Source organism: Abramis brama, assembly GCF_963993115.1.
Source record: "Abramis brama genome assembly, chromosome: 20".
NCBI classification, from domain to species: domain Eukaryota; kingdom Metazoa; phylum Chordata; class Actinopteri; order Cypriniformes; family Leuciscidae; genus Abramis; species Abramis brama.
In genome coordinates this window covers 17,047,738-17,066,704 of record NC_139982.1, presented here as the reverse complement: position 1 = coordinate 17,066,704, position 18,967 = coordinate 17,047,738, and the positions used below count along the sequence as shown (strand labels likewise).

General features: G+C 37.8%; 1 protein-coding gene across 17 annotated transcripts in view; it reads left to right on the top strand.

Moving 5' to 3' along the window:
- Window positions 1-16,914, top strand: part of tpm1 (tropomyosin 1 (alpha)) — a 21,771-nt gene extending 4,857 nt beyond the window's left edge. For 4 of the 17 annotated variants that reach the window (XM_084094487.1, XM_084094493.1, XM_084094496.1 and 1 more), the window contains 7 exons: window positions 2,105-2,238; window positions 6,020-6,137; window positions 6,661-6,731; window positions 7,966-8,041; window positions 9,401-9,463; window positions 9,619-9,688; window positions 16,114-16,914. In XM_084094487.1, coding sequence (XP_083950613.1) covers window positions 2,105-2,238; window positions 6,020-6,137; window positions 6,661-6,731; window positions 7,966-8,041; window positions 9,401-9,463; window positions 9,619-9,688; window positions 16,114-16,196 — 615 coding nt within the window. In that variant the 3' untranslated portion in view covers window positions 16,197-16,914. The other 13 variants (XM_084094495.1, XM_084094503.1, XM_084094502.1 and 10 more) reach the window with 5 other exon arrangements.
- Window positions 16,915-18,967: the final 2,053 nt, after the last annotated feature.

Genomic DNA, 18,967 nt, shown 5'->3' with positions numbered 1-18,967 from the left:
AAATTTGAACCACATGATGATAATTACGTCTTAGAGTCTAAAATAATTAGTGAGACGTTTTTGAGTCGGTTCTTTGAATCGAGTCGCTCGAAAGAATCGATTCGCGGGAGTAAGTCGGACTTCTTGAAACAAGACGTTTAAACAACAGAGACTATATTGTTTTCACCCAAAACTTTACGGACATCCCTGTACAAGACTGTTATCTGTCTCTTGTTGACTGTTGTAATTGGAGAGTGGGGTTATAATCCAGTTAGTTGTACAGTACTTCTCTGAATAGGTCCTTGTTTGATGACCATTTACATTTGATCAGATGCTCTGAGTGCAATCATTTCAGGCTAATGCCAACAGCAGTTTAGTAGTGATCCTGGAACTGTTTATGTAGTGGTTTTATCGTAATGAACTGGCAGTGTTGCTGCCTCAGGCTCTGTGTGGACATCAGATAAAGCATTTGAGCAGTTTCCCTTATATGGCCAGTCTGCATTGTCACATACAGTGGGACTCACCTTAACTGTGCAGAAACAAACAGCGGTGGCTGTCAAGGTTATCAGAGTCGCTTTCCAGTTTTTCATATCTCAGCTGACAATATAACATGTACTTTGCCCTATGTAGCTCCCTATAGTATGCATTTGCCTATCACTGGGCTTGGACTTAAAGGGACAGTTCACCCAAAAATGAAAAATGTCATCATTGACTCACCCTTGAGTTGTTACAAATGCAAACCTGTATGAGTTTCTTTCTTCTGTTGAACACAAAGGAAGATATTTAGAAAAAATGGGTAACCAAACAGTTGGGCCCCATTGACTTCCATAGTATGGAAAATATACTATGGAAGTCAATGGGGTTCATCAACTGTTTCCTTAGACATTTTTCAAAATATCATCTTTTGCATACTTCCCTACTATATAGTAGGTGAAAAACAAGAAAGTCATACAAGTTTGGAACAACTTGAGGGTGAGTGAATGATGACAGCACTATCCCATTAAGCAGATGTTATTTGTTATTCATGCTATAAAACATAAATCCAACTTTGTGTTTTGATGGTGTAACAAGACTGTCGATTAATTTGCCATAACTCTTATAGCCCAAATTTTACATCTGATGTAAAGTAGAGACTCAACATATAGAATAGTTTGTCTAAAATGTCAACAACAACAACAACAACAACAAAAATTATTAATGTGGCAGATGAGTTTGATTAGGGCTGGGTTTCACTACAGGTTTTCAGACTGAGTTTGATTTGGATTCACAAGCTTTTGATTTCAGTTCAATTTGATTCAGTTCAGATTCAATTTGATTCAATTCTGATTCATTTAGGAGTATTTCAATTGCTGTATTTGCCAAAATGTTACTTTTTTTTTGCTGCTACTTAATGGTAAATGTCAGACTAATTCAAACCGGTAATTTGTCTTTTTGAACTCTTCATTAAAACAACTGATACACAAGTCATTCATTTTAGGAATTGGTTTCATTGCATAATATATGTGGAGCATAAAATTTAAAATGCCTATATATTCAACTATCTTTTCTATGCATGAATCAGACAGCCAGTTGTACTTTATTATTCACATTTGGCATCGTCACAACAGAACTGCAATCCCATTTTTGGTTTACAGCCACCGGGAACTCACAAGCTTCATAAAGCAGCATTGAGTTTCACTGCAGTCAGCAGAATGGTGTTTGTAACAGGTAGCAGGAGCAGCCTGCAGTTCTCCACTGGTCGTGTGTGTTTGGCCTTTGACAGTGTAATCCGTGTAGGTCCGTTGGGACTCCCTCCCACAGCCTGTTAACTTTGTCCCAGAGGCTCGGTAATGATCTGATGGCCTAGTCCTGTCTCATCCATTAGCATTGCTGCAATTACGTGTTATATGGTGTGTGTGTGACCACAGCAGAAGGAATCGCTCTCTCTCAGTAGGTCTTAATGGAAGCTAGTTAGCATACACCAAAATGCACCATCACCAAAACCTACTGGGTAGTTACAATGCTTGAGCATTCTTTACGCTGAATGGGAGCTGTCAGCATTTTTGGGGTTTGGGTGTCACAGTCTATGTGGTGTGGGTTTTAACTGATCTTGAGCATTTATACCAGTTCCTCTGTGCTCTTCAAGGCTGAGAGTGATGTGGCGTCCCTGAACAGACGTATCCAGCTGGTTGAGGAGGAGTTGGACCGCGCACAGGAGCGTTTGGCCACTGCCCTGCAGAAGCTGGAGGAGGCCGAGAAGGCTGCCGATGAGAGCGAGAGGTTAGTACAGCACTCACACTCGCGTTACATAAGCCATCAAACAGTGCAGTGAAATGCGGTTGATGTCAAATATTTGCAAGGTTATTTCTGTGCAGAACTAGTAGAGTCTCATTTGAATCTGTTTTGAGTGAGTGAATCATTCTTATTTGCTTTTCATCGAAGTGTCTCTTTTCTGAAACACCTGACGACTTTCTTGCCTTCGAAGGCTGAATATAGCATAAAATATTTTAAGTGTGAGCTGAGGACCGTTTAATTAGTTGCACCAACTGGACAAATAGGCCGTTTACTGAATAAATCGGCATCTTTGAGTCTGAACATCTTGATGAACGCGGAATCTCATTTGTGAGGAAACCACATAAACGCCGTATCTTGTTTGAGAACTGAACCGAATGAACGTTTTCGAGTATACGCAGTATCTCATTCGTGAATGAACCAAACTTAATAAATGGATCACTCATTCGGGATCGATGAATGAATCATTGAACACGTCCGGCAGAATCTCGTTTGTGAACGAACCGAATGAACGCTATATCTTGTTTGTGATCGAACCGAACAGAATGAGCACCGGATCTCGTTTGTGAGCGAACGAATGAACACTATGGCTGCGTCCAAGATCGCATACTCTCTTGAGTAGGTACTTATTTTTGAATAAGTAATTACTTGATACAAAAAGTATGTTTTATATCATATGAATGTGTGTAGTGTGAATGTAATCTGGACATACTACAATCACCATGTTGTCATTATCATGTGACATACCGACATCAGTTGTCACTTCACTGCCATTCCTGTGGCCTCATAGGATAGTAAACTGTCCATCGAATGCACACTTCAGAATCTCACTGGAAGTAGTAGGTCATCCTACACATAGGCCACCTACAGTCACATACTGTGTTTCACCTTTTATACAGTAGGGAAGTATGCGATTTCGGATGCAGCCCATATCGTGTTTGTGAGTGCACTTAATGAACGCCGTATCTCGTTTGTGAACTTAACTGAATGAACACCATATTGTTTTTGGGAGCGAACCGAATGATTGCAGGATCTCTTTTGTGATTGAATGGAACCGAATGAACATGGAATCTTGTTTTTAAAAGAACCAAACCGTATGAATGAGGAATCTCATTTGTAAGCCAACCAAATGAACACAGTATCTAATTTGTGACTAAAGCAAACCTAATGAATGGATCACTCATTCTGTATCTATGGGCAAACTCCATCTATGTAGGCGAAAAACGAAAGTGAACAACTGGATCTCTTCCACAAGGCCGTTAGCGAAAGGAATGTGTGATGATCGCTTCAAGGAAGTAATTTTTATCATTTATGGTCATGTGACCCAGCGAATACTCGTGATTAATGTTAAAGCTAGATAGCGGAAGAGTTTGAGTTAACTTACAAACAGAGCAATTCAAGTTGTTTTGTTTTGCAAAACACACATTTTTGTTGTGTAGTGAACGCAGGGTCCAAAGATGACACGGCATGTTTTAAAGTCGGATGCATATCATTTAGCGGATTTTCGCTAACAGTATCGCTCGCGTATTTCAAACTTCTTTTTACCCCTAAGAAAAGAACGAGAAAAGAGCTTGCCATGAGTATATTGGGGCCTTAAAATGATTCATTCTCTATATCCCTCAAGCCTGCTCTGCTCTGATTGGTCAGATGGCCCAGTCTGTTGTGATTGGTCAATCGCTTACAGCACGTCTAAGAAACCAAACACCCCTTACTATAACTGAACTTCAGCTCTGGAGGCTTCCTCGGTCCTCAGCTATTGCACACACTGTAAAGACCGTAATGATGCCGTTGATTTTACCACATCAATCCAAGTGCGAGTCCGATGATGAAACATTGGAAGAACTAGTTATTCAACCCGAACCTTCATCGCAAGGACGACTCGAGCAGGACGTTTCTCAGTGATGTGCTATTCAGTTTGTCATACATTATGAGATGTTGCAACTGTAAATCCTCACATCTGCATTAAGTGTATATCCATCAACAAGCCGATGTGTATATTTCTAATTTGAGGTGCACACGTGGGAACTGTTTCAATAACAGTGCATTCGTGAGCCGAGCACTGACGTGAATGACTGATGTAACATTATAGTTTGAATAACAAATCTTGCTTCATTGCATTTCCAGCAAAAACACTATTTTGTGATATGTTGCATAGTACCATTACCATAATTACGTATGGCCATGGCATAAGAGTTTGTCCATACTGGCCAGCCCTAGTATATACAGTACAGAGCTATAGCATGCCATACAGTGGTGTTGTAGAGTACAAGACTATCAAGTGTGGCGTTCTGCAGGACTGTCAACCTGATTCACTTAAGCAGAACAAGTCAGTTGACTGGCCCGCACCCCGTCCCTCCCCCTCTCGCAGGAACTGTGGTTGCTGTGTGCAGAGGCTCCACCACTGTGTTGCTATTGAAATGACAACATGCTGCCACTTCCTAGCCTGCACCGCACATCTGGTGCCCTGCATAAAGACTGTTTGTGTGCGCGCTGAGGGATGTCTGTGTAATTCGCTAATCACCAGGACCACGAGCCTACATGTGTAGTTCGGAAACGTCCTAGTTGTTTTTAGGCAAGTGTTATTATTGCTTTTCTTTTGTTGTACACAGTGTGTATATATACAGTGGTGGCCAAAATTATTTAGATGTGACTTATCATGTGACACTGAAGACTGGAGTAATGATGGAGTAAAAATATGAACAATATTACTGTTTTTGCTGTATAAAAGTTTATAAATAAATAAATAATTATATATATATATATATATATATATATATATATATATATATATATATATATATATATAATAGTTGCTATATCAACATCCTATCGAAGAGAATACGTTAAAATAATTTATAGTTGTTGTTATACGTCAGTTTTGCCGCCCGTTGTGTGTGTGTACAGATACAGATATGAGAAGCACGTTTCTGTTGAAATTAGTCATTGCGCAATTCCCTAGTAGGTATGAGTGTGTAGATGTAGATAAACAAATTTTTTTTGTATATGTTAAATTAAATGTATACATTATTTAATATATATATATATATATATATATATATATATATATATATATATATATATATATATATATATATATATATATAAAATAAAACATCATTAATATAAAATATTTTAAAATATATATATATATATATATATATATATATATATATATATATATAAAATAAAACATCATTAATATAAAATATTTTAAAATATATAAAACATTTAAAATATTTAGTATTATTTGTCTATTTAACCTTGGCTTGTCTTTTTTTAAGCCCTTGAAATGTCTCTGCATATAGCATAAAAATCAAGGGCAATGCAGACGGTTGTCATCGTGTGATGCTGTTTTTGGCCTAAACAACTGACGTGAGCTGTGTGCGTAGAGCCAGTGGGTTTCTGAATAAACAGCAATTTGTAGAGGCACTAGGCTGCGTTTCCCTTCCTTTGTTTGCCCACACAGAGGCCCTCTCTGTCTCCGGCCCAGTGCGCCTGCATAGAACCACTCTGTACCGAGACCTGGTCCAGCTCTTAAGTGCTTCTTCCCTCCCATTCATCTCTGACAGTCACTGTTCTGACATTATGAGCAAACATGGGTTTAGAAACCAAAAGCTCAAGAAAACTAAAACAGTGTTTTCGATTTCACAGCTTGGCTGCAGACAAGTTGGCGTCTTTGAATGTAATTTGTGCCGAGTTATCGATCCAGATTGAGTCAGAGGGAGATTTCATTCTTCCTTTCACTTTATTTCTTGTTTCCTCCTTCCAGAGGCATGAAGGTCATTGAGAACAGAGCTCTGAAGGATGAGGAGAAGATGGAGATCCAGGAGATCCAGCTCAAGGAGGCCAAGCACATCGCTGAGGAGGCCGACCGCAAATACGAGGAGGCAGGTTTCCTCAGCCACCGAGAAACACGTGCACACACACAGGAAAAAAGAAACAAATGACTTCCTGCCTTATCACATGACCGCTCACACTTAGTGTGAGCAAGCAGATGCTTTCAGTTCAGCATGAAAGATTTGCTGTATTATCTAATCAGATTAAAATATCGCTTTGAGGTTTTTTTTGTTTTTCTTTTGTCATTTCTTTTTTGTTTAGGTTTTAGTTTTGTCATTTCATGTTTTTGTTTTGTCTTGGGTTTTTGTTTTTATTTTGTCTTGTTTTTAATTGTCTTTTGTGTATTTGTCTTGTGTTTTCGTTTTGTCTAGATTTTTGTCTTGTGGTTTTGTTTTCAATCCCCTTTGTATTATTTTATTTTCATTTTGTCTTGTGGTGGTGTTTTTTGTCTTGTTTTCATTTTCTTTTTCGTTAAATCTTTTGTTTAATGCGTAGAAAGTGTACTTTTCTTTCTTTAATTGGCCACAAGTACAGGCTTGTAATTCTCCCATGATCTGGCCTGTGTGTGCGCAGGTGGCCCGTAAGCTGGTGATCGTTGAGGCTGAGCTGGAGCGCACAGAGGAGCGTGCCGAGCTGAATGAGGGGTACGAGGCGTTCCCGCAACCTCTTGCATGTCCGCTCAAACATATACACATTCACATTGATATGCATGTGCCTGACTCGCACAACCTAACAGATAGTCAGTATGCCTACACACAGGACACATTCAAAAGACGCTAACTAGCTAGCTAATCAGTTCACTTTTCTGAGGTAAAAGAACGCAAAGTGTAGTAATCGCTAAAGATAAAAAAGAATAATAAAAACATTGTTTTTTCTGTTGTACAGTCCATTGTAACTATGAGTCGCAGATAAATGTTACTTTTGTAAACTGTCGTGCACGCTGCTTGTCCCACCCCCTTCTTTTTCTGATTGGTCCATTGTTTAAACTGACACATATCATGCTGTAATGCACTATTTTTAACTTGAAATGAACCTTTGCATTCATGAATGCATCCTCGGGCCTTCAGTCTATCCCTCCATCCGAATAGACCTACTTCCCTATTGTCTCGAATGTGAAAAATCAGTACATCAAACAAGTAGTATGTACAAAGTATTTATAAAACAGTAGACAAAAAATACATGACCTCCTACTTCCACCGAAACTGAAGTGTGCAACTGACACACATACCGACAATTGCTCAGATGCAATGCAAGAATGTGTCCTGTGTGTCCGTCCCGTCAGAATTTTACTCCCATTTTGCTGTTGGCTAATACCTGCCTCACATTCCTGTCTTTTATAATGTTTTATTTTTGCATGCACTGTTAACTTGCATGTGGCCCGCGTGTGGAATGGCCTTCCCCCTGCACACACTTACAGAACCAATCGAAGATTACAGGATGAGCTTCGAGTGTTGGACCAAGCCTTTAAGTCATTAAAGGCATCAGAAGAACAGGTACTACTGCACACGACTCTAACTGTCCCACCTGAACGTGTGTGCCCTGCTTGCTACCAGTGCAGCTTTGTTTGGTCCATCTTTTTGTTTTCACGCCCTTCTAACTTAGCAGGAATGCTGCTAATCGAATGCTTCTTGTAAGGTGTAACAGTTTGCATGCAGCAGATCGTCACATTCCTGCTGCGTTAAGGGGATTTCGGACTCCCCTTGTCCTCCAACCCTGTTTTGATTGATTTTTGGGTTTTTTTTGTTTCTTTTGTTCCTCTGTTCTGGTTCCCTGATGTCAATCCATCCAACCTGCTTCTGGTTCTCCTCCTCTCAATGTACCTTTCCTCCTCTTGTTCCTCCTCCTCCCCTCCTCTGCATTCTGTGTGTAAAACACCAGCAAATGCTCTGAGCTTGAGGAAGAGTTGAAAACTGTGACCAACAACCTGAAGTCCCTGGAGGCCCAGGCTGAGAAGGTAGGTGTGCTTCTGCTGCCCCAGGCACACCGTCCACCCCTCCTCCTGAACCAACCGGGATAACCAGTGTGTTATAATGTTTCACAACCCAACCCAATGAGCCTGTCAACAGAGGGGTTACGTCCTTTGCTGAAAATACCAGCTTAATTTGCTGATTTCTCCTGCTTTGCTGCTGGTTTAGCTGGTGCATCAGCGTAGCCTCTTTTTAAGCTCGATGGTCTTTCTGATTGACCAAGAAAATCTTGTTAACAGTGAGATCTGGTTGAGCTGGTTAAGCAGCCTAGTGGAGGCACCAGCATGCAGAAAGCTACATATGCTTGTGACCAGCTAAAGGTCAGGGTCGTCTTCAGTAGGAAGTGTGAAGGCCCGTTCACTCCAAGAACTATGACGATAACTATATTAGCATCCACACCAGCGGACGATAAGGTTCTGTTTATTATATACACGCACTGCAGTTTTGTCGTCTGCCGCTTTAAATGCTCGAGCAGCAGGATGGATTCTAATTGGCTGTCAGTGTTTTTATCGTTCATCAGATGGAAAAAAAAATTCTCTGAAAGTGATTCCTACGATATTGTTACTTTGTGCCGTTATCGCTAGTTGTGTTGTGGACTCTGCTATTCTTTTATATTAGGACGATTTTTAGTTCTTTATCATTATAGTTATCGTCCGTTGTGTGAACGGGCCTTAAAGATGAATTATACCATGGTCTGTCTGAATACTCGATTCTGATTGGCTGGAAGGCGTCCAATAAAACCGTTTAATGCACAGGTAGTTCCAATTCAGTTTAATCACTGTTCTACATTAGAGGAATACTTAATATTAACTTAAAAATGAAAATTCTGTCATCACTTACTCGCCCTCAAGTTGTTTCAAACCTGTATGAATTTCACAGAACACAAAAGAAGATATTTTGAAGAATGTTGGTAACCAAACATTGAATGATGGACCCCATTGACTTCCATTGTGTTTTTTCCTACTATGGAAGTCAATGGGGTTATAATTGAAAAAAATAAATTTTTGTTTAAATAATAATAATAATAATCAAATGTTGTTGTTAACTCGATTAACTACATTATCATTATTATTATTAATTATTTCTTTCTACAATGACAAATAATCTGAAATGTCGATATAAAAGTAGATATAATTGAATACTGACTACACTGTCTATGATGTCATTTATAAAATAAGTGTAGGCAGTCCGTCCTAGAGATCAGATATGGAAAAAAATTATAATTTACGTGATTTATGTACAGTAACAAGAAGCCTAAGTGTGTTATTGAGCAAAGCACTAATATAGTGTTAAGTTGGTCATGTGTGCTGGTTTGTCCTAATGTTTGTTGTTCTTGATGTCTGCAGTACTCACAGAAAGAAGACAAATATGAGGAGGAGATCAAGGTTCTTACTGACAAACTGAAGGAGGTATGAACTACTTTATCATAGGCTTTTTAGTCGTCCTTCTGTCCAGGGGAGGATAAAATTAAAAAAAATTGTCTCCCTATTCTGTTCAGTGCATTTGAATATTGTATTTGCTAGACATGACTCTTTGTTCAGGGCAATGTTTTTGCGTTCTGCAGGCCGAGACCCGTGCCGAGTTCTCTGAGAGGTCAGTCGCCAAGCTTGAGAAGACCATCGATGATCTCGAAGGTACGACGTTCATTCACTCACTCTCTCACATCAGAGTCATTTCAGCCCCTGGCGAATTTTCATTCATACGTGTGATTGTGAAGTAATCGCTTCAGGTCATAAAGCTTTCAGCCTTTTATTTCTCTGTCGTCATGCTGTTCCTCAAACCTTCTGCCCCACCGGCTTTCTTTCGGCTCCCTTATCGGCTCAGTCACACAATTAAGCATTACTTCTTTTGAAGAGACCAGTCACTGAGCAGATCCACACACAGACTTCACATTGTTTTGTAAGGTGACACCGGTGTGACGGAGGTCCAATTACACGGAGCGTTTAAGCTTGATTTGGCTTTTATGAGCATGCTGTTAAAGAGTCTTCTACTGTTCTACTCATTTAGAAGTTCATTTTCATAGTCATACTGCCGTGTTTGCACTGTGATAATGCAACGTCCAGGTCTGAGAGACATCAGTACGAACCTTAACAGGAATAGTTCATCCAGAAATGAAAAATGTAATTTTCTCACCTTCATGTCGTTCCAAACCTGTTTGATTTCATTTTCTTCTGTCGAGCATGAATGATGTTTCACAAATTCCCACAGTGCACTTTTTCCATAATGGGAAGTGATGTTGTTGAACTCCCATAAGTGACAGTAAAAGCACCGTAAAATAACATTTACACTACCGTTCAAAAGTCTGGGGTCTTTTAAGAAAGACAATAAATACTTTTATTCATCAAGGATTCATTTAATAATCAAAAGTGACCGTCAAAACATTTGTAATGTTACAAAAGATAACGTCTTTTTAACTTTCTATTCATCAGAGAATCCTGAAAAGAAATGTATCACCATTTCCACAAAATATTCAGCACAATTGTTTTTAAAATTAATAATCAGAAATGTTTCTAGAGCAGCAAATCATCATATTAGAATGATTTTTGATGGATCATGAGACTGAAGACTGGAGTAATGATGCTGAAATTCAGCTTTGATCACAGTAATGAATTAGATTATAAAATATAGTAAAATAGTGTTTTTTATTATTATTTATCAATATTAGTGTTTTACTATGTTTTTGATCAAGTAAATGCAGCCTAGGTGAGCATGAGACATTCAAAAACTTCTTACCGACCCCAAACGTTTGAACTGTAGTGTATGTATTATTCATTATTGGTATGTGGTCACACACAGTCTTGGCCATAAGCATCAGGAAATACTGTAAAAGTAGTGTATATGACTCATGTGCACTACATAAAGTGTCCTGTGGAGGTTTGACATCAATGACAGGAAACCAATAACGCCTGAAACGACATCTAGACGAACCATATTTGATGTTTGTGAACTCTGCGTGCTGGAAACTAGCATTCTGGGCATTTTGCAAATGTCTGTTTTCCACTGATGAAAAAGTCATACATGTTTTGATTGACATGAGAGTGAGAAAATAATGACGGAATAATAACTATTCGTTTAACTGGTTGACGGGTATTTCGCCATGGCTCTGACGAATTTGTCATGTCTTTTCCTTGTTTCAGTTCCTTTCCATTCATTCGTTAACTTTATTTTCTGTTTTCCCTCCACTATATCTCTTCACATCACTCTCTCGCTGTCTGTCACTCCGTTCATTGGGGCCCGTCTTGCCGCTGGACTGGATGCTTCACTCCTGCACCTGCTTTTATACCCCTTCCACTTCTTCCTCTCCACCCTCCTCTGTCTCCCCTCCATCAAACACACGACCCCGAATCCCGATAGATGAGTTATATTCCCAGAAACTCAAGTACAAAGCCATCAGCGAGGAGCTGGACCACGCTCTCAACGACATGACTTCAATGTAATTCACCAACGGTGTCTGCCTGTGCCTATGCCCCTCCCCTATTACCCATAACCCCCTTCTCTAAATAAGGTCTTGTATCTTCAGTTCACACACTATGACTCTTCCTTCTGTTTAAAACCTCTGCTATCTCTGTAACTCTACAAGACATGTGGTCTGTTATTCTAGGTATTTGACGTTAAGTCGTTTGCTTATTGCAAATTGTTTCGGCCATTGCTTGTAGAGTCAGTGCATAGGAGTTTCGTGTTTTGAATTCATAGCTATTGTATCACTATTCAAAATAATCTTGTGAGAAACAAAAACTAACTTTCTCTTTGGTTAAACTTTTGCTTTTCAGTACTAGGGTTGGGCACTATAGCTTTAAAAGTTTATATATTTATGTTGTGGTGTTTAAATATTTTAACTTTTTTAGAATTTTTTTTGTATTAAATTAAACATTATATAGAAATATTTAACATTTTAAAAAAATAATTGTTTTTCACTGAAGAAATGCACAGAATATTTATTATATTTTTTATATATAAATATAACAAACATATTATGTTTTTATCTATAGACACTACCGTTTAAATGTTTGGGGGCATGACAAATAATTTTTTTTAATGTATATTCATTATTTTATTCAGCAAGGATGGGTTCAGTTGTCCACAAGTGACAGTAAAAAACTTCATAATATTACAAATTTGCTGTTTTTAAATTGTCAAAAAAAACAACACAATATACACAATAATATTCAGCTGTTTTCAACATTGCACCAAATGATTGATGACTGGAGTAATGATTAAATTATCAAATAGAAAGCAATGGTTTTAAACGATGATAATATTTCATATTACTGTTTTACTGTATTTTTGATTAAATAAATGCAGACGACTTTCTCAAACATAAAAAAAAATCGTACGACCCCAAACTTTTGAACGTTAGTGTACATTTTAAACGAAATCATGAGGATTTCTGTGACGAAGTAATCTCAGAATCAGAATCTGTTTAGTACAGATTCATGAAAATGATATTGTCACCCATCTAATCTCATATTGAAGTCATTCTATCTTAAAATAACAATATTCAGGATGTTGCTTAATTTTATAACACAAACAGAATAATAAAAAACTGCCTACAGTTTGACCAGATTGACCATATCACCCAGCCCTATTAGCAGTACTGTGAAGACTTAACTCAGAGAATTCAGAAACGCACCACGCTTTTACAGTGGGAAGCGTTTCGTGTGTGTGTGTGTTTTCTCCTCTGGTGTAAAATTGAACTACTAACAAGGTCTCCTTCTGTTCAGAAGACAGGCCCAATGGGTTCTGATCTCATCTGTCGACATCATGTTGATGCGGTGTCACTATGTAGTAGTTGTTTAGGAGTGTGTGAGCTGCTTGGTAAGTCAGCCGTGTGTTTGTGTGGCCGTTCAGTACATCCATACGATTAATATCATAGAGGCTCTTTATAATAAACATCCAGCGTCCGTTTCGGGCGGTAAGCATCGTGGCTCCTGTGTGTGGTGGTTTCTTCCCTTTCTCTTGTGTTCGGTAGTTTTCTCTGTCATCACTCCTTTTTTTTTTACTTCTTCCCCCCGTGCAGATAAATTGTTCCTCAAAGACGCCTCCCGCTGGCTGAACGACATCACTCTGCTCTTTCCAGCCTTTCTTTCCCTCTTATCCCGCTTCCCTCTCTTCATCGATCATTGTGTTTTGTTGCTCATCTCTACTTGTACAGACCCTTTAATTCTTTCTGCTTTATGTAAAACTATGTAAACCTTCTTGTTTTTTGTTCTTTATTTTCCTTTTCATTTCTATGTGCTTTTATTGCTGTGGCTGTAATAAAGTCGGAAGCACTGGTAGAAGTTGTGGATTTCCTTTATGGTTATTATATGAGTTATTGCCATTCAGAGAGGAGAAAGCGAGCTTTTGTTCCTCAAGTGTTTAATAAAGCTGATGTCTTTTCATGCGGGGAACGTTCCTAGAGCTCTGCACGTTGGTTTCGACATATTTACATGTTAGGCAAATTCATTCTGCCCGGCTATTCAAATTTCTGTGGCTTTTTGATCAAGTTTTGACATGGAAGCAGATGACGGTCACTTTTGTTCTAACATCTTCATTAAACCACATGATTACCTGTCGTACTTGTTCTGCTCTTGTTTACAAAAACATGCGTCAACCGCAACTTAAATTAACCTGCGATAATACACTTATTTTCACCGTTCAGGAAAAGAGTTTTCATGAGCTAGCATTGCTAATCCTTTGGGTTGGGGTTTATAGCATACCCCTAAACCATTGAGGGGGGGATATCTTATAGAATCGTAATAGTTACACAATCATTAGAAAATAGGATATGGTGGGACTTGTTGTTTTGTGTCTCCTAATCTTCTCCTAATCTGCTGTTTACATTTTCTACTGAGGAATGCGAGTTTAGATTCAAGTAGGGTGAATGTGGGGTCAAGTAGGGGTTTTTTTTTCTCTTAGCAAAATATTTTATTAATAAATGAAGACTTCAGATGCAAAAGCCTCTAAGTGCCATCTGAAATTTCCTTGTAGAACGATCATTTTTATCAAGCTTGTATGTTTATGTTCACTTATTTCACTTTAATGGCAATGAAAATGACCTATTAATTATCATTAAAGTGAAATTACTGAACTTAAATATATACGAGCTTGATAAAAATACTAATTTTAAAAGAAAATTTCAGATGGCACTTCAAATTATTAATTTTAGTAGATATTTTATTTAGCAATAATAGCTGCTATAATATAGCGGTTCTCAACTGGTTTGGCCATGGGACCCACATTTTCCCATGGTCACTAACCTACGACCCAAATTTTTAGGAATTTGAACTATTTATTTATTTATTAGAAATGCTTGACATGCACAAGCACCGTCCAACTTTACTCATCACACATACATTGTAAGAATATCACTAACACTGATGAACAAACAGTATAAGGTAAGGTTATTAAGTAGCAAACTAGTTTTAATAAGTTGACATGAGCCACCACAGTCATCAAAAATATAGAAAACAGCACAAAGTGAAAATTAATGTAATGGAAACAACAGGTACCATGGCAAATACGTACGCTAACATGAACTTTTAATGAAACACATGGACACTGATCCTGATGAATAGTTGGGCCGGGAGTTGAGAAACACTACAGTGTGTTACTACTTTGGATTAATGATTTGTTTGACACTTCCAAGACTGTTACAAGTTATTTTTTGCCAATTTCATCTATGTTGGCCAACAACCACACAACACTATGTTCTGTTAAACTTGAGCCCTGCTAGTGGATACATGAGCTCTCACAAACACCCTGCTGTCTGATCCCATCACAAACACCACCTCCAGGTTGGTTTCAGTCTGAGTGAAATGTTACTAACTATTCCCTCCAGCTGTTCTCATTTCTTCTTCACTCTGTTCTTTCTCTGTTTCTCTCTCTCTTGTCTTAACCTGCTGCGTTTCCCGCTCCTGTAGACCGTCTCTACCAGCAACTCGAGAAAAACCGCCTTCTTTCTAATGAGCTAAGAATGGCCTTGAATGACGACTAAAACTAGTGTGGACTTTTTGCTTTGTTTTTGTTTCTGATCACCAAATGGTGTCTAAAAATGAATGCTGTTGTGATTGAAAGTTCAAGGAATGTGTTTTTGTTGCTGCCTTCAAGTCACGTTGGGAAGATCATATTAGATATTTAACACACAAATAAATGTTATGTCATATTTTGTGCACAATTGAACACACACACACTCTACCAGTCAAAATATCATTTTTATGAAAAGTCTCTTATGCGCACCAAAGTATCATGGAGCAAGAACAAAAAAACAGTAAGCAGCAAATACTGTTTTCAACAAAATCGTTATTAATAATTGATCACTAATAATAATTGATAAATGTTTATATTATATAAAAAATAATTGATTTGCTCTTAATTGTAGAGAAAAAACCTTCATGACTTTGTCATTCATTGAAAGAGAAATTGACCAGTGCCTTTTAGCGCGACCAAAATCGTAATCGCAGCTTCCGAACTCTTCCCGGAAAAACTTGAAGGCAGCATTTAGATGATGGATGGCTGCCACTTTAATCAGGATGTCCTCTAATGCCTTTTGCTTTATGCAAGAGTCAGCACTCTTTAACTGTCTGTTAGATATTTATATATTAACACATGTATATCAGTATATATCTATATAAATATATATATATATAAAATGTATCTCTGCTATGGTTATTTAAATGAAAGCATGAATTGAGTGTGTAAAGTCTGTTATAGGCAGTGTTGGGGGAAGCGTATTACTGTTAAAAGGTTTGTTCGAGCTGCACCCTCTACTGTACAGGCATGATTTTACATTCACTTTCATTTCACTTCTGGTGTGAAACATTTGCCAAAAAAATGGCTTTTTAGTGTTAAAAAAAAAAACAAGCAAGCCCAGATGAGGAAAAAGTAGCGCATTCCATTATAAAGTAATGCGGTAAGTTACTTTTTTAGGGAGTAACGAAATATTGAAAGTTTCCCCAACACTGGTTATAGGCAGTGAAGCGTACGTTTATGAATGAACCTGCTCAAGGTATCCACTGCATGTTATTCCCCACAGGCTTTGCATTGATATTAACGTGTCTTTCACTTGATGTTCTAACAGAAAAACTCTCACATTCTAAAGAAGAGAACATCGAAATGAACCAGATGTTGGAACAGACTCTATTGGAGCTGAATAACATGTGAATCCTGGTCACATAATGATGATGATGATGATGATGATGTCTGCATTTTGTATTCGTTATTTTTTTATTTTTTTTTCGTCCTGACAACTATCAGATTGAATAACATGTGCCATTTGTTACGAAAGCTTTAGTTTTCCTTGTATTTTATTTTTTTATGTAATACTATGGTACATGTTCATTTTATTCTGATTGTGCACAAATGAAACAAAGTTAGCAGCAATTGCACTTAATTCAATATATGCACATAACGGTTCTAGTGGACACGGTCGAGTCTGATGCCAAGTTGAATTGAAATTGAAAGGTTTTTCTTTTATAGTGTACGTCGGATTAGGTTGTCCTATGTATACTGGTGCTACTGTGAAGGCGGACGTCTAGCAGTGTGTAGCTTATAGAGGTTTATGATTAACTTTATACACTTTCCAATTTGGATATCATTCTCTGTGCCAACATTTACTCTCCAACTTTTTATTTATTTTTGTTTCCTTCCCATTTTGCTTCAGGATGTCAGGCAACATTATTTGCAAACGCTCTGAGTTCGCTTGCGCCGAAAACCATGTGGTTCGAAATGTTTTCATTTTGAATTGGAAAAATATGATGAAATCATATTTGGTTGTGCCTCGATCATTTTAGTCATTTTAAATGTAGATGTATTAAATGTATGCCATAGCCTACATAAATGTACAAAGCTAAAATAAATAAAACCACTCCATTTGACATTTTCTAAAGCCTGGGGTCTGTTTTTGAGGTGTTAATGGCTTTAAGTGCACTTCTGCTCTGAATTCTGTTCTCTTGTTAGCCTTTATTTATTACACAGCCTTATCTTCTCCCACTCATTATGCCAGACTGCAGCAGTCACCTGTTTTTTTGTTTTTCACTGGGAAATTGGGATTTAACAATAACTTATAAACCTTTAAAGACAGACTAGGGCTTGTTTGAAATCGCCCCCTATACCCTCATTAACTATTCCCTACATTACTCCACTAATATAGTCCATTTGAAGGAGTGAGTGAATTCGGACACTGAGTTCGCTGGAAGGGCTGCCGATTTTGCATAATTTGTGCTTTGTTTAATAATCATTTGAAATTTGGCAGAGTGGCAGCTCCAGTAGTAATTAAAAGATTTATCTTGAACTATATGGAAACTATGTATGTATCTAACTTTATTTAAACAATTTAATCAATTAAAAAGGAATTTATACCTGTATGATATTGTATCCACATTGGACCAGCGGTTTGTAAAATGAATGGATGGATGGATGATTCAGCTTCAGGCGCCATCTTCTGGGCAGATGCGGGACTTCATTTGACGCGACCCTCACAGTGCATTATGGGTATTCTCTAGCCATTGATTGCATTGAGTGCACTTGATAACGTCCACTATGGTTTCGAACATCACTTCAAATTGCTGTCCCCTCAAATAGTGACCAATTTAAGGGTATGGGGGCGATTTCAGACACGGCCATGCTGTGAGCTATGAGGTTGGTAATCGATGATATTTGCTACTGTTGAATGTGCCAGTGATGAAGTATGCAATTGTTCAACAGCAGAATTCCTGTAGAAAAACTACACTACCCATGATGCTGTACAGAAAATCCACCAATCAGAGAGTTGAAACGAGCAAAACACGGCAAAATATCTCATTAGCTCCGCCCACTCCCATGAACAACTGCAAATGTTTGTATGCATATTTTGCAAATAAAAATAAAATGTAATACTTTTATACATTTAATCAACCTTTTTAAATGAGTAGCCTAGTTTAGTAGTTTTTAATTTGTAATGCTTAATGGGATTGTAGTTCTTTTCCTCACAAAAGCTGTCAGGTTCACAGTCTTCCTTCGTATTTTTATCAGAATTTCAAAAACTTTTTGTGCAAATAAGTTTATACATTTTGTATTAACTTCGTAGCTTGTTGGCTTGATTCATGGCTTAAAACGCTTTAAAGACACTTTAAAATCGCTATGGGAAAAGGCCGCTGAAAAGTGGGTGCACAGTAGCACACTATGCTCTATATAGCAGAGAGGATGTTGCCTAACAACAAATCAGACTATCTGCTTCCTTCTGTTAAATATCATATTTGCTGCTTGTTGCATAAATATCCCACTGGAAGATTTGAATTGTATTGTGTTGGCAGTTGGAAGGTGTGGCATGTTACAATGCAGGACGTGAACTAACATAATGGGTTCTGCTTGTTAAAACCGCATGATTACAAAACCAGACCTAATGATTAAACATTTAACCTAATTCTTGAGGATGCAGTTAAACCTGATGCAATATTTGTGCTGTTGGTAATGGTGTTGCATGATAATGTCAAGGTGACATTTTTAGGGAGCATCAGTGTTTTGACTGCAGCTATTTCATACCGTATATAAACTATAAGAGCTAAGAGCTGGACAAATGCAGGGTCATGCTTGACTTTTGCAGCATGTCTTCACAAATGCAATACTCAAAGAATCCAGAGTGTGAATAAATACGGTAGATCAAAACAGTTTTTGTGTGAAAATGTATTCATGCATATCCACATAGTGAAGTTCCTGGCAAGGTGAGTTGGTCCTTAAAACACCGATATCGTGAAAGGTCAGAGGTAAGTCATACAAAATTAATGAATAATTCAGAATTCATTGGTGCAGAAAGAACATGTGGGTTACACCGGTCGTTTATAATACAAAAGGATATGTTAAGTGATTGGACCTGTTGTTAATAAACACGATACAATGATCTATAGTTCACTAAACTACCTGTAGGCTGTGTTATGTGACATATTTATTAATATTTG